Source organism: Plectropomus leopardus, chromosome 4, assembly GCF_026936395.1.
Source record: "Plectropomus leopardus strain MGB_pleo_1.0 chromosome 4, ASM2693639v1, whole genome shotgun sequence".
Classification (NCBI taxonomy): domain Eukaryota; kingdom Metazoa; phylum Chordata; class Actinopteri; order Perciformes; family Serranidae; genus Plectropomus; species Plectropomus leopardus.
The window spans coordinates 10464895-10480144 of record NC_142179.1 but is presented as its reverse complement, the minus strand read 5'-3'; the positions used below and the strand labels follow the sequence as shown (position 1 = coordinate 10480144).

Here is a 15250-nt window from a genome sequence, read left to right as displayed (position 1 = left end):
TAGTTTTTAGGGTTCGTTGCCATATGGCAACACCGTACCATAATGGAAAGTAATGAAAACATGAGAGTTTTGTTTAAAATTGTATGTAACATTTATTTTAAAACTCATGTTATAGTATAAACAATCCCCAGTAGCCTGAACAGGCATAAAGTAAAGTGTTACCCATTTTACACTCTCTTTCTGGTAATACCTGTCACTTCACTATCATCCTCACTGTCCTCCCTCTCCTCACTGTCTCCATTGCCCTCACTGTCTCTGTCCTCACTGTCCCCACTGTCCTCATTCTCTGGCTCATAATCTTCATCTGTCTCACTGTCTTCATCACTCTCACTCTGTGTTTCCAGCAGCTCATTTTCCTCGTCACTGAATTCTTTGTCATCTTCACTATCATCTAGTGGGAGGGCTAGTTCAGCCTTTTTCCGCGATGTACCATAAAAAAAATTTGCATTCTTTCTGTAAATGGAAGAAAGATGTGTCAAATATCATCATATGCAATGTGGAAAGGACTCACAAAGTGCATTATTATAGTTTATAGACTATAGAAGATCAGTGTACACCAATGCAATTGCAAAGTAGGCCTATATACAAAATGTTATCAACATGCCAGGCTAGCAATCCATAATGGTACGGTGTTGCCATATGGCAACGTACACATTTTTAACATTTTCTATTATTTATTGATCGACTACAGTGCAAGAAACTACATGATAATGAACTTAACTAACCTATTGTTGAGTGTATATTTTTTTCCCCATTGAAAAACTTCAAAAAAACACTTTTTTTGTTGAATTTTTAGGCGTCAAATGGTGAGGCTCCTCCCGTCCATGATGTCTGCAGAAAAGGGTTTCAAAATGGCCTATAGAAAGTAATGTGACAAATTTAAACACTGCTATTGATTTAATAAGAACCCCATCTCTTTTTTAATGCATTGCATCATAACTTGGTATGTATTATCTGTGTGTAGAAGGCTTAAAATGGTGTTGTTGCCATGTGGCAACGCTGTACCATAGAGGGTTAAGATATGTATCTATATCTATTTTTTAAAGTGGTTTACGAAAGCACATTTATTTTATAAATGTAAAGTTTTGGGGAAAAATGATAAATGATAATAACAAATTAATTATTTACTGTCCATTCTTTGAAAAAAAAACGGATTTTTTAATTTTATTTATTTACTTGTTTTATAAAATCAGATTATTTGAGTGAAATGTTCAGACCAAAAATCAGCCCCCCTCTCTCAGCCCTCCAGTATAGTAGGTGGCGGTAAAACACCTTAAACGCTTGTTGCCATCCGCCACAAAAAAGAGCACGAAGAAGAAGAAAAACAACACAAGAGTACGACAGTAACGTTAGCTGTGTACTCGCGCTCAATTAGCCGGAATATGCTATTAAAATCTGATTGCGGATAATTATTTGTGACACAGAAACAATGTCTTCACTTGAGTATTTGAGAGAGTTTGTCAACCAGCGACTAACTGCTGCTGCGGAAGAAATATTCGGAGTTTTTAAAAGAAGCATCGTCGAGTACGAAGAAGAGCTCAGCCGTCAGCGCAGACTGCTGGAAAACATCTGCAAACCTGAAATAAAGTCAGCCAGGACAGGTGTGTCAGATTCAATTTCACTTTTGTTAAACAAAAGAGGAATGTAACTCATATGGGATCCTACCCAGCGAGCAGGGGACGTTGCGACAACATTGGCTAACGTTACCTACAAGTTGTTTTCATGTTTTAAAGGAAACATTTCAGTCCTATGTTCAAAGGTTAAGGATATTTATTATTTCAAATAATGTACCTGTATGGTTAAATGTTAAATGGTTTTGGTGATGTTGAGTGGTGACATGTTTTTTGTATAAAACATTCCCACAATATTACATGAAAACAAATGAAGAACCCTTAAAATCAACATTTAGAACATTTTATTGGGGCCTTAGATATGCAGATTTTATGCACTTTGTGAAGCACTTTGTAACTTTGTTTAGGTAAGTGCTATACAAATGAAGTTATTATTATTATATGTTAACAAAAATAAAACATTTTAAACATTTTTGATGTTTACAGAGAATGTTAACCTAACTTTAAGAAGAACTTTCTGGGAATTAAAAGAAAACTTGCCTCTGAAAACATTACTAAAACGTTGCATTGTACCATTCTCAAACCATTTTTAGAACCAAAAATTGCTTGCTGGGTAATTTCCCCCTAATCCTGTTGTTTTGTGTCCCTCCAGAGTTCCCACAGCAACATGTCTGTCATGAGGAGGAGGTTCTTGCTGACCAGCAGGAGCTCTGTACTCCGGGGAGGAGCTCCAGTCTGGACCAAGAGGACCCAGAGCCTCCGCTGATTAAGGAGGAGCAGGAGGAGCTCTGCATTAATCAGGAGGGAGAGCAGCTTTTACTGAAGGAGGAGGAGACTGATACCTTTATGTTTACTCCTGCTTATGAGGAAAATGATCACTGCGAAGATCAAACTCTGTACTTGAGCGCTGATGAACGTCAGACTGTGGTGGGTGAAAATACTCTCAGCTACATTTCAGTTGTAAACACGGTGGTATCAGAACAAAACATGGACCTCCAGCTCCTCTCTCATAACTATCATGTAGCTGAGAGCCGAGATCATACAGGAGGCCAGCATGGAGACTCTGGGTCATCGACAGATGCAGAACCAGAACAACATCACAGAAGCAGCAGTCACACTTTCCACGTCTATGACCCTACTATGCCGACAGTTCGCCGTAATGCAAACGCACATGATAAGTCTTTTAAATGCGAAATGTGCGAAAGAGTTTTCAAGTCTAAGTCACATTTGCAGAGACACATGACAATACACACAGGTGAGAAGCCTTTTTCGTGCAAAATATGCGGGAAAGATTTCAGACACAACAGCACCTTGAAAGTCCACATAAGAACGCACACAGGTGAGAAGCCGTACTTTTGCAAGTTCTGCGGGAAGAGATTCTGTGCAGTTTCACCCATGAAAAGGCACATGAGAGTCCACACGGTTGAGAAGAAGTTGCACACTTGCCAAACGTGTGGGAAAAGCTTCTGTCAGTCATCGGATTTGAAAGATCATATGAGAATCCACACAGGTGAGAAGCCGTTTAAATGCGAAAAATGTGGGAGGTCCTTCAGGCTTAGCGGCCACTTGATGATCCACATCAGAGCCCACGCTGGCGAGAGGCCTCATGTTTGCAAGATCTGCGGGAATAGGTACTTCCGTGTGTCTCATTTGCTAAATCATATGGAAACGCACAAAGGCGAGTAGCTTTGTATTTGTCAGATATGTGGAGGACATTTCAGTTCTCCTAGTTCACGGTCAAAACACATACAAACTTACACAAGAAAAAATCACGTAATTGCCACACTTGTGGGAAAGGTTTTGCCAAAATAACATAATTTACTGATCATAAATAAATATTTTTATTTTATTTTATTTATTCACTGAAAAAATAAACTTTTGCAATTGCTTCTTCTCTAATTAAATATATACAATTTTCCATTGAGAAGGGGTCACGATATCTTACTGTAATAAGGCAGTACATTGTGAACTATGCCAACAATATTTGTTAAATTAACTGAGTGCCAAGTTCAGACAAATGTTTAAATCTGTTTTTATGCATCACCACAGTCATATGAGTGGATTGTTACCTCTGATGTGGAGGCTGAAAAACTCTTTAGTGGTGTTGGGTCACTTGTGTTAACAACTTTATTTCTGTTTGCAACATTTCATATACATTTTCTTTATTATTTTATATAACTTAAGTTGTTTGTTGCTATTAAAGTGACACACAAATTGTAGATGGCGTGCTACATGGTGCTGTCAACGAATAAGAACTGAGTAATTAATACAATGATGGGTGACCAAAGGGACGTGGGCAAGAAAATGCAGTGTTTTGATTTCATGTAAGTATTTTGACAATAAAGCTTTGCAAAATGACAATGTAAGAATACCAGATTCAGATTACAGATAAAGCTATAAACAAATGGTGTTTGCGATGGTGGACTTTAACTATTATCTGTGCTCTATAACTGTATTCATGGACAACATTGATTGTCCGGACGGCCCAGATTGCATGAAGATTTTGCACATATATGCTGTAAACACTTCTAATAAAAAAAATAAATACAGTATTCTGTGATTCATTTTCATTTTATGCATTTTATGTATTTCAGGCAAATGTACTTTTTAGGCCACTTGATTGACTTGACTGTGATAGTTAATCTAAGATCTACTCTAAGATTGTTACATACATGTACAAAAACTGACATTAAGCTTATAAAATATGTTGGTTTGTTGAGCTATGCATTAGTGTGTGAACCAGGTAAAAATTTAATGACTAGCTGCAACAACACTGGCTGTGTTCATCCTGGCCTCAGTAACACTGATTGGCACCATTGTGCTTAAATACTTTCATGTTTCATATTGTAAATTGTCTTTGTAATTGTAATTTGGCACTTAACTACTATTTTGAAAGCATGTGTTTCATACAGTGTGTTTTTGTCAGCTGGATCTGCTGGATGTTACAATGCCAAGTTATGAAAGTAGATGTAGAAGTTGTTCTTTTTATATTTTTCCACTTAGAGTTGTATGCATTTTATTTTTGATATCAATTAGCATTAACGGAAACTTATTCTCTGATTAATTAATCATCGGGGCAGTCGAAATGGGAAAAAAAAGCCAAAAAAATGGCAAAACAGATGATTGTGGGGTGTTCAAAAATAGCAAAAATAAGGCAAATTAACATTTATCAATTAACTATGAACTAACTATGAACTATCAAATACCAATTAAGGTGCATGCATTTGCAACTTGTTAAACTTTAAACTAAACAGACATTCGACAAAACCCACCAAGATCTCACTATTACTTAGGAGGCCTGGCCTGCTCACTCACCGCATCCATTTTGATGGACAGGAACATGTTTAATATCTTTCATTTTCATGGTCATCATGCACCAAGCATCTCATATTTAGCACCACAGTTTGCATAATGTACCTGCAATGTTGGAGTCAAATACTGACGTTTCTAATATCACAAACACAGAGCTGCTCCTCAGTTTATCACTCTGCTTGTGCAAAAAATGTGTGGTAAATGAATCCTTTGAGAGAGGGGGTTAAGGAGGAGCAAGTGTTAGCATCAGATAGTGTTGGAGATTTAGACCAAATATTTTCAAAAAGTTCCATTAGTTTTATCTTCATATTTACCCCTCAAAACCTGAGCAAACTGGCTTGATCTCCTTCAAAAACATAGGAAGAAGGCAATGAGCACCCAACAAAATGGCCCAAAATTAAGCAAGTAAATAATTTTTAAAAAATTTACAGGATAATTACCTGAAAATAAGAAAAAAAGAAGTAAAAAAACAAAGATACAAGAAAATGACCCCAAGTAAGTGCAAAAAATGAAATAAATTTAAATACATTATATATATTATCATAAATATAGTTTTTCCTTTTTTGTATACTGTCTAATAATCTCCCTGCAGCTAATTTTAAAGTCATTTCCTCTACACCTTTTAGGATTTTCTTTTTTTTTTTTTTTGCACTTTTCCATCAAGAGAAGTTGCTCATCTTTTTCCCATGTTTCCAAAAGAAATCAAACCAATTCTCTCAGGTTTCATAGGTTTCGATGCTTGTGAAAGGCGTAAGATCACAGCACAACTAAAGTGATGTCAGTCCAGGTTCTAAAGGGTTAACACATGGAAAAGGCTTGTGGAATGGGATTTAAGAAATCTGTGATTCTGAGCCTCATCACTGTTTACAGCGAATCTTGATGAGGAAGTTATTCTGCTCGTCTGTAATACATAAAAACAGAAAGCACATCACTTACAGGCACACAAACACACAAAAACATAGTATCAGAAACCTGTTTCCACTTTATTCGGTCAAGACTGAATTTCTAGCCTCACAGTAATCCTCTGTGCTTAATTTGCCTGATATATTGTCAACAGCAGCATAATTCTGTCAATCAAAAAGCATTGTGCTAATACTGAGTATGCAGGCCTCAAATATAAAAGTGTTTGAATGAAAAACAATCAAAGGCCTTTACTTTGATAGTGGAATTATTTAAAATGCCAGTGGAGGGTTCCTGTTACTGAAACCTACATTTATAACATATTTTCTAAATATTTTTGTTTCTTTTTTGCAGAAAATTGGTATAAAAATGACAACGAGGACACAAGTTTTCTCAGTTTGATGAAGTTAACACCAAGAAAGGGACCCCAGCTGCAGTATGTAGTTTTAAAGATAAATGATACAAACACGCTTTGGCTTTTTTTTTCTTCTTTTACAAAGAATCAGATTAATAAGATCTGTCAACCTGCAGTTAACCCCACAGAGCCAGGCAACAGCAAAATATGATATTTTCTCACAGGTTTTGAAGTGATTAATATGTGGCTGCAAATACGGTCTAATAGCAATTCTCCATCTGAGCCAGATTTACTCTGCTGCACCGCAAGTCCATGCTGACTCAAACTTACAACACGAGATGAGACCTGATGCGACATTTGATGACCTCCGCTCACGTGCACATTGATAAATGCCCAAGTCTGCATGAAAATGACCGTATGACCAGTATTCTGTCGTACGTTCATCTATCATCATCTATGTATCCTCAGCACCCGCCTCAGGTAGCCAGATTTTAACAGTATTTGTGCAGGAATGATTCTGTCCCAAACTTTTTGATCCATATAATCAGCAGATCACTGTAATTTCTTTCTGTTGTAGTTCAAAGATTCAATATGAGCTACCCAACCAACAAGGCATCCTGTCACACTTCTAATATTTTTGCATTTATCTTCAATACTTTTAATGATTCTCTGATTCTCTTAATGATCTCTCTGTATTAAAAAAATACTTAAGAACAACATGTCCTTACTGTCTCTAAATTATTTTGAAAGTTATTAGCTTCCAGTGAATATTTTCTCCTAATATTCTTGCTTGTGAAGGACATACATTTTTCAACTTCCACCCTCATTTTAACTGGATTTATTTATTGTTACAAATTTCTGACTATATATTGTTTACCTCTGCTGGACGTGACGCTGTTAAATCATCCTCTAAAACAGCGTTTCCCAACCTTTTTCCTAATGGACCCCTTTTCTATAACAGTCATTTAATTATATGATATATATTAGGATATTTCATATTAATAACAGTACAGAAAAAAATTATAAACTACACAATTAACCCAAATAGAGGACACAATAAATGCAGGAAATGTATGTAAGTGAGAGATCACAATGAAATTTGACTGGATACTTCTTTCTTGTGAAAATAACCTCGGAGATGAGTTTCTTATATAATTCTCTGTATCTTTTTTTTTTCAATTATACATACTTCATACAATAGAAATTATACTTTTTATACAATTTCAGCCTTTTCTTCTCCATGAACCTCATTCCATTAGCTCTTGTTTTAACTGCATATGTTCCTAATAAAGGAAGGGGCTAATTAGCAGAGTGAAAGCTCTTCAAGTATTACTTATTTTCAGGTCTTCACAATGCTCTTATTCTTTGTCTTACATAACAATCTAAACTTTGATAAATCTATTTTCATCTAGTTTTCATCATAGATATGGATGAGCAGCATACTGCCATATCTATGTGTATATGTTTTACATTTTCTTTGACCCCTTAAATTTAAAAACGCCTCAGGACCCCCTTTGGCAACCCCTTGTGAGGCTCAGGCCACCCAGGTAAAGAACCAGTGCTCTAAATCAAACTTTAATTTAACCTTCAGTCAGTGAGCTGCTACATTAAAACATCCCTTGCACGATATAATGTAACACATTGGAAAGAATTGTTCTTCACTATGATTACTTTTACTTTTAATGTCACTCTGACCGTCTGCAGCCTTCATGAACAAACTTTAGTTGGAGCTTTAGACCTCATGGTGAAAGATATACTATTATCAATAACAAGTAATGCAGCAATATGTAGAAAAATAAGATTAGTGATATCTTCTCATTCAAACTATCAGTTCATCTGAAATCTAAGCTCAGCAGTGGATGAACATCAGCAACAAAATGTATTTTAGCCATGAAAAAAGTGCACCTTCATAATAAAAAATCAACATCAGTTTAACTGTATGCTATATTGCAAATATTTTGACTGACTCTGTTAAAGGCTTCAGTTCCTGATTCTCGCCCTCATCAGGCCACCAGACTCCTTTGGCAAAACAGTAATTTAACCTCGCTGAACATGGGAGCTGCTGCTCTACTGCTGCCTTGATCAGTTAGTTTGTGTTTTAGTGTGACTTTGATGAATCCGTATTGACCTTTCAACGCCAAAGTCACACAATAACACACAAAATAACACACACGTAAAAAAGAGCAACTGTTTAAGGCAGCGGATGACCAGCAGCTCCTGTGTTCAGCGATTTTAAATCACCAATTTTTTAAATGGAGTCTGGCTTTGAAGAGATGATGTAACGGCTGCATTTTCCCATTGGACATCAGTCTGAAGTTGAGGTAAAGCTGTGAATATACACAGTCAATGAATAAGTACCTCATAAAACCCCACTTCAAAAATTCTGAACTATCCCTTCAACGCAATCCTCCAATCCATCATGGTGTAAAGAGAAGTCCAAACAGTAGGTCACAGAAGTGACCCGACAGCAGCAGAGACAGGGCTCTTCAGCCTCAACATCAGAGTTCACAATCCACTCAAACGCCGTAAGTAGTGTTTAAAAATATGTTTTAAAAATAATATACACACATACATACATACACAGATCAGGCATAAGCAGAAACAAAAAAGATTTTTCCAAAGATTTGGGAGATTATAATTATTTCAAAGAAATATTGTTACTAACCAAAAGATGAATAATGCAGCAGTATTAAAGAAAAAAAAGGTTAATTTAAAAAAAAAAAAAAACACCCTGGAACTGATGATAATGTACTGCCTCATCATAATAAGATATTGATCTCTTTTTTTATGGCAGACGTTTTGTATACAATTACAAAGATGTTGCTATTACAAGTGTTTCATTTTAGTGGGTTAACATTCATCCAGAGGGTTTTTAGCTACCTTATTTGTCCTTTTTATAGATTGTTTGTTCAGGTTTGACACTAGAAAAAAAAAATTCCATAAGAATGAAGAAACCTCAACTGTGTGGATTCAAATAGAAAACCACGTGTCTGTATGCACTCTTAAATGCCTTTCCAGTTCAAACACTCCAAAGAATCTCTGCCCACAGGTGTTGCAAAGGTATGGCTTCTGACCGTTGTGGGTTCTTCTCATGTGGGCCCACAAGCTGCTATTGCGCCCAAAATTTTTCCCACATATTTTGCAAGAGTATGGCCTCTCACCTGTGTGGGTTCTCATGTGGACTGTCAACTCACCGCTCTGTCTGTAAGATCTCCAACACATTTTGCAAGCATATGGCTTCTCACCTGTGTGGACGCTCACATGTCTCTGCAAAACTGACTGAAACTTAAAGTCTTTTCCACACGTGTCGCATATGTAAGACCGTTTTCCTGTGTGAGTATTTTGTTGAATCTCTAACAAGTTAGGGTTGTTTACATCGTCAGTGTGACTTCTGCTACTGTAATGTCTCCTCTGTGGTTCTGGCTCTGTATCTCTAGTTGATCCTGAGTCTTCATACATGCCTTCTGTCAGATTTTGGCTCTCGGGACTATAAGAGTTGTGAGAGAGGAACTGGTGCTCAGTTTTTGGCTCTGATACCAGAGAGTTTATAACTTGTATGTTGACAAGAGATTCTTTCTCTGCTACACTTAAAGTTGTATCACGACTCAGATACAGAGTCTGATCTTCACTGTGGTCACTTTCCTCAAAACTAGGAGTAAATATAAATGTATCAGTCTCCTCCTTCAGAACAAGCTGCTCTCCCTCCTGACTGCTGCAGAGATCCTCCTGCTCCTCTTTAATCCGTGGAGGCTCTGAGTCCTCCTGGTCCAGATTTGAGTTCCTCTCCTGAGCACAGAGCTCCTGTTGGTCAGGGAGAACCTCCTTCTCCTGAAAGTCATGTTGCTGTGGGAGCTCTGGAGGAACAGAAAACAAAATGAATGGGACATGATGATTGAGATATAGACATTTTAGTTGAAAAATACAACTATATCTTTAAAACAGTAGAATCCTGCAGTTGGAAGAAATAATAATTCAACTTTTTTCCATGAAACATGTTTCCAGTGTAGCTATTGGCATGAAATGGTATTGAAACAACAGATATAGAAAACATAATATTTCATCCCAATAAAAATGATGTGCAATAAAGTGGAATGACACAGGTAAAATTACTGAGGACACTTACTGAAGTCTACTTGGAGGACAAACCTTTGTTTGCATTGCCAGCTTCAAGATACTTACGGTACAATGACACTACAACAGGTGAGATTTTGCCCCAGTTTGTAAACTACAGTTTGTACTGTTGCAGGAAAAAATAGGACTTTTGTCTTGCCTGACCAAACTACAATCTCCCACTAATCTAAAAGCTTCACTGAAAGTTGTGTAACAACCTTAAAAACGCTATTAAAAGACAAGAACAAAGTGTGTGTCAAATAACATGGAAGAACAAACTATACTAATTGCAGTTTGCTGTCAGAGAGCTACATTAACCATATCTGCATTGTGATTTATACTTGATGTTTTATCTTGCTATTTGTATTTATTTCCTAGCGTGAAACGAGGCTGTGCTCAGAGGCAATAAAAGCTGTAATGTTAGTTCAGCACAATTTTCAGAGCAAAGACACTGATTGAAACCCATTTAAGACTTTATGGAGGAAATCTTTGTTTTCCAGCTTTAAGATGCTTCCAGCAGAGGGAAACTGACCTCTTTCAGTGTTCAGGTGGGGTTTTGGACCAGTCTTCCTCACGGACAGCTGCTGTGGGAGCTCTGGAGGAACCGAGAACAAAGAAATACTAAACTGTGATGGTGGAGAAAAACCGACATCTGAACACACAAATACAAGTAAATATTTTAAGCCATTGTGGTCCTTTGTGAATTATATTTACCCGACAGTGTTTTAAAATCATTTAAGTTTTACAAACCTTTATTGTTTAACTTTGTTTCAGGTTTCCAGGCGTTTTCCAGCAGTCTGCGCTGACGGCTGAGCTCTTCTTCGTACTCGACGATGGTTCTTTTAAAAGCGCCGAATATTTCTTCAGCAGCAGCAGTTAGTCGTTCATTTACAAACTCTCTCAGATAATCCACTGAAGACATAGTTGCCTAACTAAACTCAGACGATTATATTCACCACGACAACTATATCGCCCCCCTGCTAGCTCAGTACGTGGACGCGGCTAACAATGCTAGCGCTTTTGTTGTTTACTTCCGCTGGTGTCACACTGTAAAGTTTCCCGGAGCTGTTCTTTCCGCTTTCAACCGAACTGCATTTTTATCTTATGTGTTTAACACATATTTTACAAAGAGAAAATCCTTAAAACAAATTTAAATCTAAATTTAATCGAAATTTCTATATAAAATCTTAATACAAAGCCTATGGTTTAACTCCTGGGGCCCACTTTAATATTACACACATTTGTATTGCTCAGTGCACAAAATGCACTTTTGCAAAACCAAGCTTTAAAAATATTACATGTTAATATGATTGAATACTTTCATTGAGTAAATTGTTTAAATAACATCACGAATCATAAATATCAAATATCCATACATTAAATAGCACGTTTTTGACACAAGGCCACACTGACATGAATAAAACTTATTTATTCTTGTATTTTTTTGTTTGTTTGTTTATTTGCCTATTAATTAACCCCATTTTTGTTTCTATTTATTTCACTTGTGATTATTGGACTGTAATGTACAACGAAAACATTGTTAAAAATAAACACATCCTGGCTCTGATTGATTACTTTTTATGATTTGTTACAAAATGTCACAGAAATTGATGTTTAGTGTCTCTACTGTCTAAAAAAAATCATGCAAAGTAGTGTTCAGCTTTATTGTTTTCATTTAACTTATTGTGAAGACATTAACACATAAAGCAACATTTTAATCTAAAATTCATGTTTCACAAAATCAATGCAATGCAATCAAGAATTTTGTAATATTTTTAACATATTTTATATTTTTATGAATGCAGATAGAAACTCCATCGTTTTATTTTTATGGATCTCTACAGAATATTTCTTTCTGTTGTTCCACAATTACTCCGACTTTGCTGATGCTGATTTCTTGGCTTCTAAGAAATACATTTAGTACATACTTTTTTTTAAATGACTTATTTCAGTTTTGGATCTGTTGTTTCACTCTGAGCGGAAACATATATTAATATAGTTTTATTTAATTCTCACAATGCTTCATCATACTCGACATGACATTATTGTTGTGCACAAGGTGAATAACATCCTGTTACCTCAGCTGGAAAAAAAAGTGAAAATGGTTAAAAAATAAAAGTTTTTTAAAAAATGGTTTAGTGTCATTCAAACTGTTTAAATGTTCACTCTGCTGGTAACTAAATGGCAGCATTTCATGCCAATAATAATGAAAGCTGCGTCAGACCAGAAGCAAATTAAAATGAAAGTAGAATTTGACATTCTTATCAGAGCTGAGCAGCAGTTACAGGGTGTGATATCTCAGCTAAAAGAACATGGTTACAGGGTGTGATATCTCAGTTAAAAAAACACGCTTTGAGTATTTGAAGCAGTCAATGCGAGGGACAGAGACATGGCAATTTGTTTTTCAAAGACTTTAGATAGCAAGACAAATGGATGAGAAAATTGCTCTTGTTGAGAGTTACCTGAGCTGCCATGTGTGTTCAGAGACTGTCAGAGATCCTGTGTCTCTGAGCTGCAACCACAGCTTCTGCTCAAGCTGCCTGCAACAATTCTGGGAACAAGCTCAAAACAAAAACTGTCCCATTTGTAAAAGAAAATCCTCGAAAGAAGATCCTGGAGTGAATTATGCACTGAAGGAACTGGCTGACTGTTTTGGTGGGAGACAGAAAGATGGAACATCTGAGACAGAAACAGGAGAGAAGAAGGTGGAACAAGCAGTCAGTGAGCTGAAGGAGCAGCTGAGATCTGACTTAAAGTCTCTGCAGGACAAGATGAACAAATACAAACAAGTGAAAGAAACATATGATGAAGTGACTCAACACTCCAAGAAGCAGCTGCTGTCCACAGAGAGACACATCAGAGCCGAGTTCAACAAGCTCCACCAGCTCCTGAGAGAGGAAGAGGAGTCCAGACTGGCAGCTCTGAGGGAGGAAGAGGAGCAGAAGGGGAAGACTCTGAGCATAGAGATGAAGATGATTGAGGAGCAGATCTCCTCTCTGTCAGACAGCATCTGTGCTGTTGAAGAAGAGCTGCAGAAACACAACATGGAGTTCCTCAGCAGTTATAAAGCCACTCAGAGCAGAGCCAGAGCACAGAGCTCACTGTCAGATCCACAGCTGCTCTCAGGAGTGCTGATAGATGTGGCCAAACACCTGGGCAACCTGTCCTTTAGGGTCTGGGACAAGATGAGGGACAAGGTCCACTTCAGTCCCATCATTCTGGACCCAAACACTGCAAACCGCTGGCTCCATCTGTCTGATGATCTGACCAGTGTGAGACATGGAGATGCGAAGCAGCAGCTTCCCAACAATCCAGAGAGATGCACCTATTATGCCAATATTCTGGGCTCTGAGGGCTTCAGCTCAGGGACACACAGCTGGGACGTGGAGGTGGGACACCATCCTCGCTGGAATGTGGGTCTGGCTAAAGAGTCAGCTGAGAGGAACAGAGGAAGATATGCATCACCGGACTATGGAGTCTGGTGTTTAAAGTGTCGCAGTGGAAGTTACAATAACGGAGATGCTAAGACTCTCACAGTGAGGAAGAGTCTGCGGAGGATCAGAGTCCAACTGGACTTTGACAGGGGGGAAGTGTCCTTCTACGACCCTGAAGACATGACTCACATCTACACTCACAGAGACACTTTCACTGAGAAACTCTTCCCGTATTTCTTCATTGGAGAAGCTGGTGATGCAAAAACTGCAGATATCAAAATCTGTCAAACTCATTTTTCTGTGTGATGTTCAGACATACAGTGGTGGGATGTAAGTTGTCTCAAGTACTGCACTTAAGTATGAATTTGAGGTATTTGAGTTTTTCCTCTTTATGCATTTTGTACGTTGCTACATTTATCTCAAAGCTGTAGTTACTTTACAAAATTAAGATTTTTTGCATAAAAAGCATAAGAAAAGTTTTTAAAATACGTTTTGTTATACAATAAACTACCTAACTGTTAGTGCTATACAGCTGAAACAATAAGTCTGTTTTTGATAAATCTTTAAATTGATTTTATTTTGAAAAAAGTTTTCTATTGTGTGTGTTTACTTTTAAGACTTTAAATACATGTTTCTGATTATACTGACTTTTACTTAAGTACCTTTTTCAATGCTGGACTTTTTCGTGTAACACTTTTACAGTGACACTTTTTCTTGAGTACAGGATATTAATCCTTCATCCACTAGAGCAGAAATGTTTGTGTTTTCGTAAAGACTTAAATTCACTGTTTAGATGTCATTGGAATATCGAGACAAAAAGTTACTCTGAAATATTTATGTTGCTGCCCCAACACTCAAACTGCAAGTGATAAAATTTCAAACAAGTTCAGGGGAACGTTATTTTTTAGGTTATCATTTATTAGCATCTTTATCTGCATCTTGTTTTCACTCAGACCAAAGTATAACATACAATATATACTGGCTATGGTATCCAGTTCACCAAATACTTTGTTTTTTGTGTGATTCTTAACTAATACTGTCTTTGGTTTTAGTTTGTAAGATTTCTTGATCCTCTGATGAGTAATTTTAGTTTTGTTTTCTCTTTTAGTGTTTTACACTTTACACCCTCAGTGCATCAAAACACAGTGTGGCTCTAACTGATGGATTATTTGGGTTTTTTATCTTCAGCAAAATTGATTTGTTGTCAAGAATTTTTATTATATTTATATTCTTTTATTTTTTATGGAAAGTCACTCTAGCAGTTTTTCCACCTGAAGCATTGTTTTCAGCTTAAATTCATTCTTTGAATTGTGTATGTATTTACCACTTGTTTTTTTAAAAAATCTATTAAAGATGGTAACCCCTGCTTTAGATTTTCTCTTTATTTCTTAACGTATGTCCACAGAATATTTGGTTATGTTTTGTAAATACTTTGATTGCACTGATGCTGATTTTTTGGTTATTAAAAATAGATTTAGTAAGTTTTGCCACTGCTTAAATTAAAATTTTAATCCACAGGAAAATGTGGCTGCAAAGTGCTGAGATTGCTGTTTCGGCAGTTAAATATT

The 15250-nt window shown here is 36.7% G+C and overlaps 3 protein-coding genes across 3 annotated transcripts; 2 read left to right on the top strand and 1 right to left on the bottom strand.

The window, feature by feature from the left end:
- Positions 1 to 1290: 1290 nt before the first annotated feature.
- On the top strand, positions 1291 to 4120 carry LOC121944277 (uncharacterized). Its single transcript, XM_042488017.2, has 2 exons — positions 1291 to 1601; positions 2224 to 4120. Exons 1-2 carry the CDS (start codon positions 1430 to 1432, stop codon positions 3255 to 3257), a joined length of 1206 nt encoding a protein of 401 aa, XP_042343951.1. The 5' UTR covers positions 1291 to 1429; the 3' UTR covers positions 3258 to 4120.
- Positions 4121 to 8668: 4548 nt separating this feature from the next.
- Positions 8669 to 11312, bottom strand: LOC121944702 (uncharacterized). The gene is made up of 3 exons (XM_042488591.2): positions 10999 to 11312; positions 10781 to 10843; positions 8669 to 9992 (listed from the first exon to the last, which is right to left on the bottom strand). The coding sequence occupies exons 1-3, from the start codon at positions 11168 to 11170 to the stop codon at positions 9109 to 9111; spliced, it is 1119 nt and encodes a 372-aa protein (XP_042344525.2). The 5' UTR covers positions 11171 to 11312; the 3' UTR covers positions 8669 to 9108.
- A 1250-nt stretch (positions 11313 to 12562) lies between these two features.
- On the top strand, positions 12563 to 15048 carry LOC148189721 (E3 ubiquitin-protein ligase TRIM35-like). Its single transcript, XM_088076525.1, has one exon. The coding sequence runs from the start codon at positions 12678 to 12680 to the stop codon at positions 13986 to 13988; it is 1311 nt and encodes a 436-aa protein (XP_087932651.1). The 5' UTR covers positions 12563 to 12677; the 3' UTR covers positions 13989 to 15048.
- Positions 15049 to 15250: the final 202 nt, after the last annotated feature.

What these genes read in the sequence shown, in the direction of transcription:
- LOC121944277 (XM_042488017.2), top strand. Translation starts at nt 1,430, where the DNA reads ATGTCTTCACTTGAGTATTTGAGAGAGTTTGTCAACCAGCGACTAACT. An exon ending in AATAAAGTCAGCCAGGACAG is followed by an intron (nt 1,602 to 2,223) that starts GTGTGTCAGATT and finishes GTGTCCCTCCAG; the next exon opens with AGTTCCCACAGCAACATGTC.
- LOC121944702 (XM_042488591.2), bottom strand. Translation starts at nt 11,170, where the DNA reads ATGTCTTCAGTGGATTATCTGAGAGAGTTTGTAAATGAACGACTAACT. An exon ending in AACAAAGTTAAACAATAAAG is followed by an intron (nt 10,844 to 10,998) that starts GTTTGTAAAACT and finishes CGGTTCCTCCAG; the next exon opens with AGCTCCCACAGCAGCTGTCC. An exon ending in CCACCTGAACACTGAAAGAG is followed by an intron (nt 9,993 to 10,780) that starts GTCAGTTTCCCT and finishes CTGTTCCTCCAG; the next exon opens with AGCTCCCACAGCAACATGAC.
- LOC148189721 (XM_088076525.1), top strand. Translation starts at nt 12,678, where the DNA reads ATGGATGAGAAAATTGCTCTTGTTGAGAGTTACCTGAGCTGCCATGTG.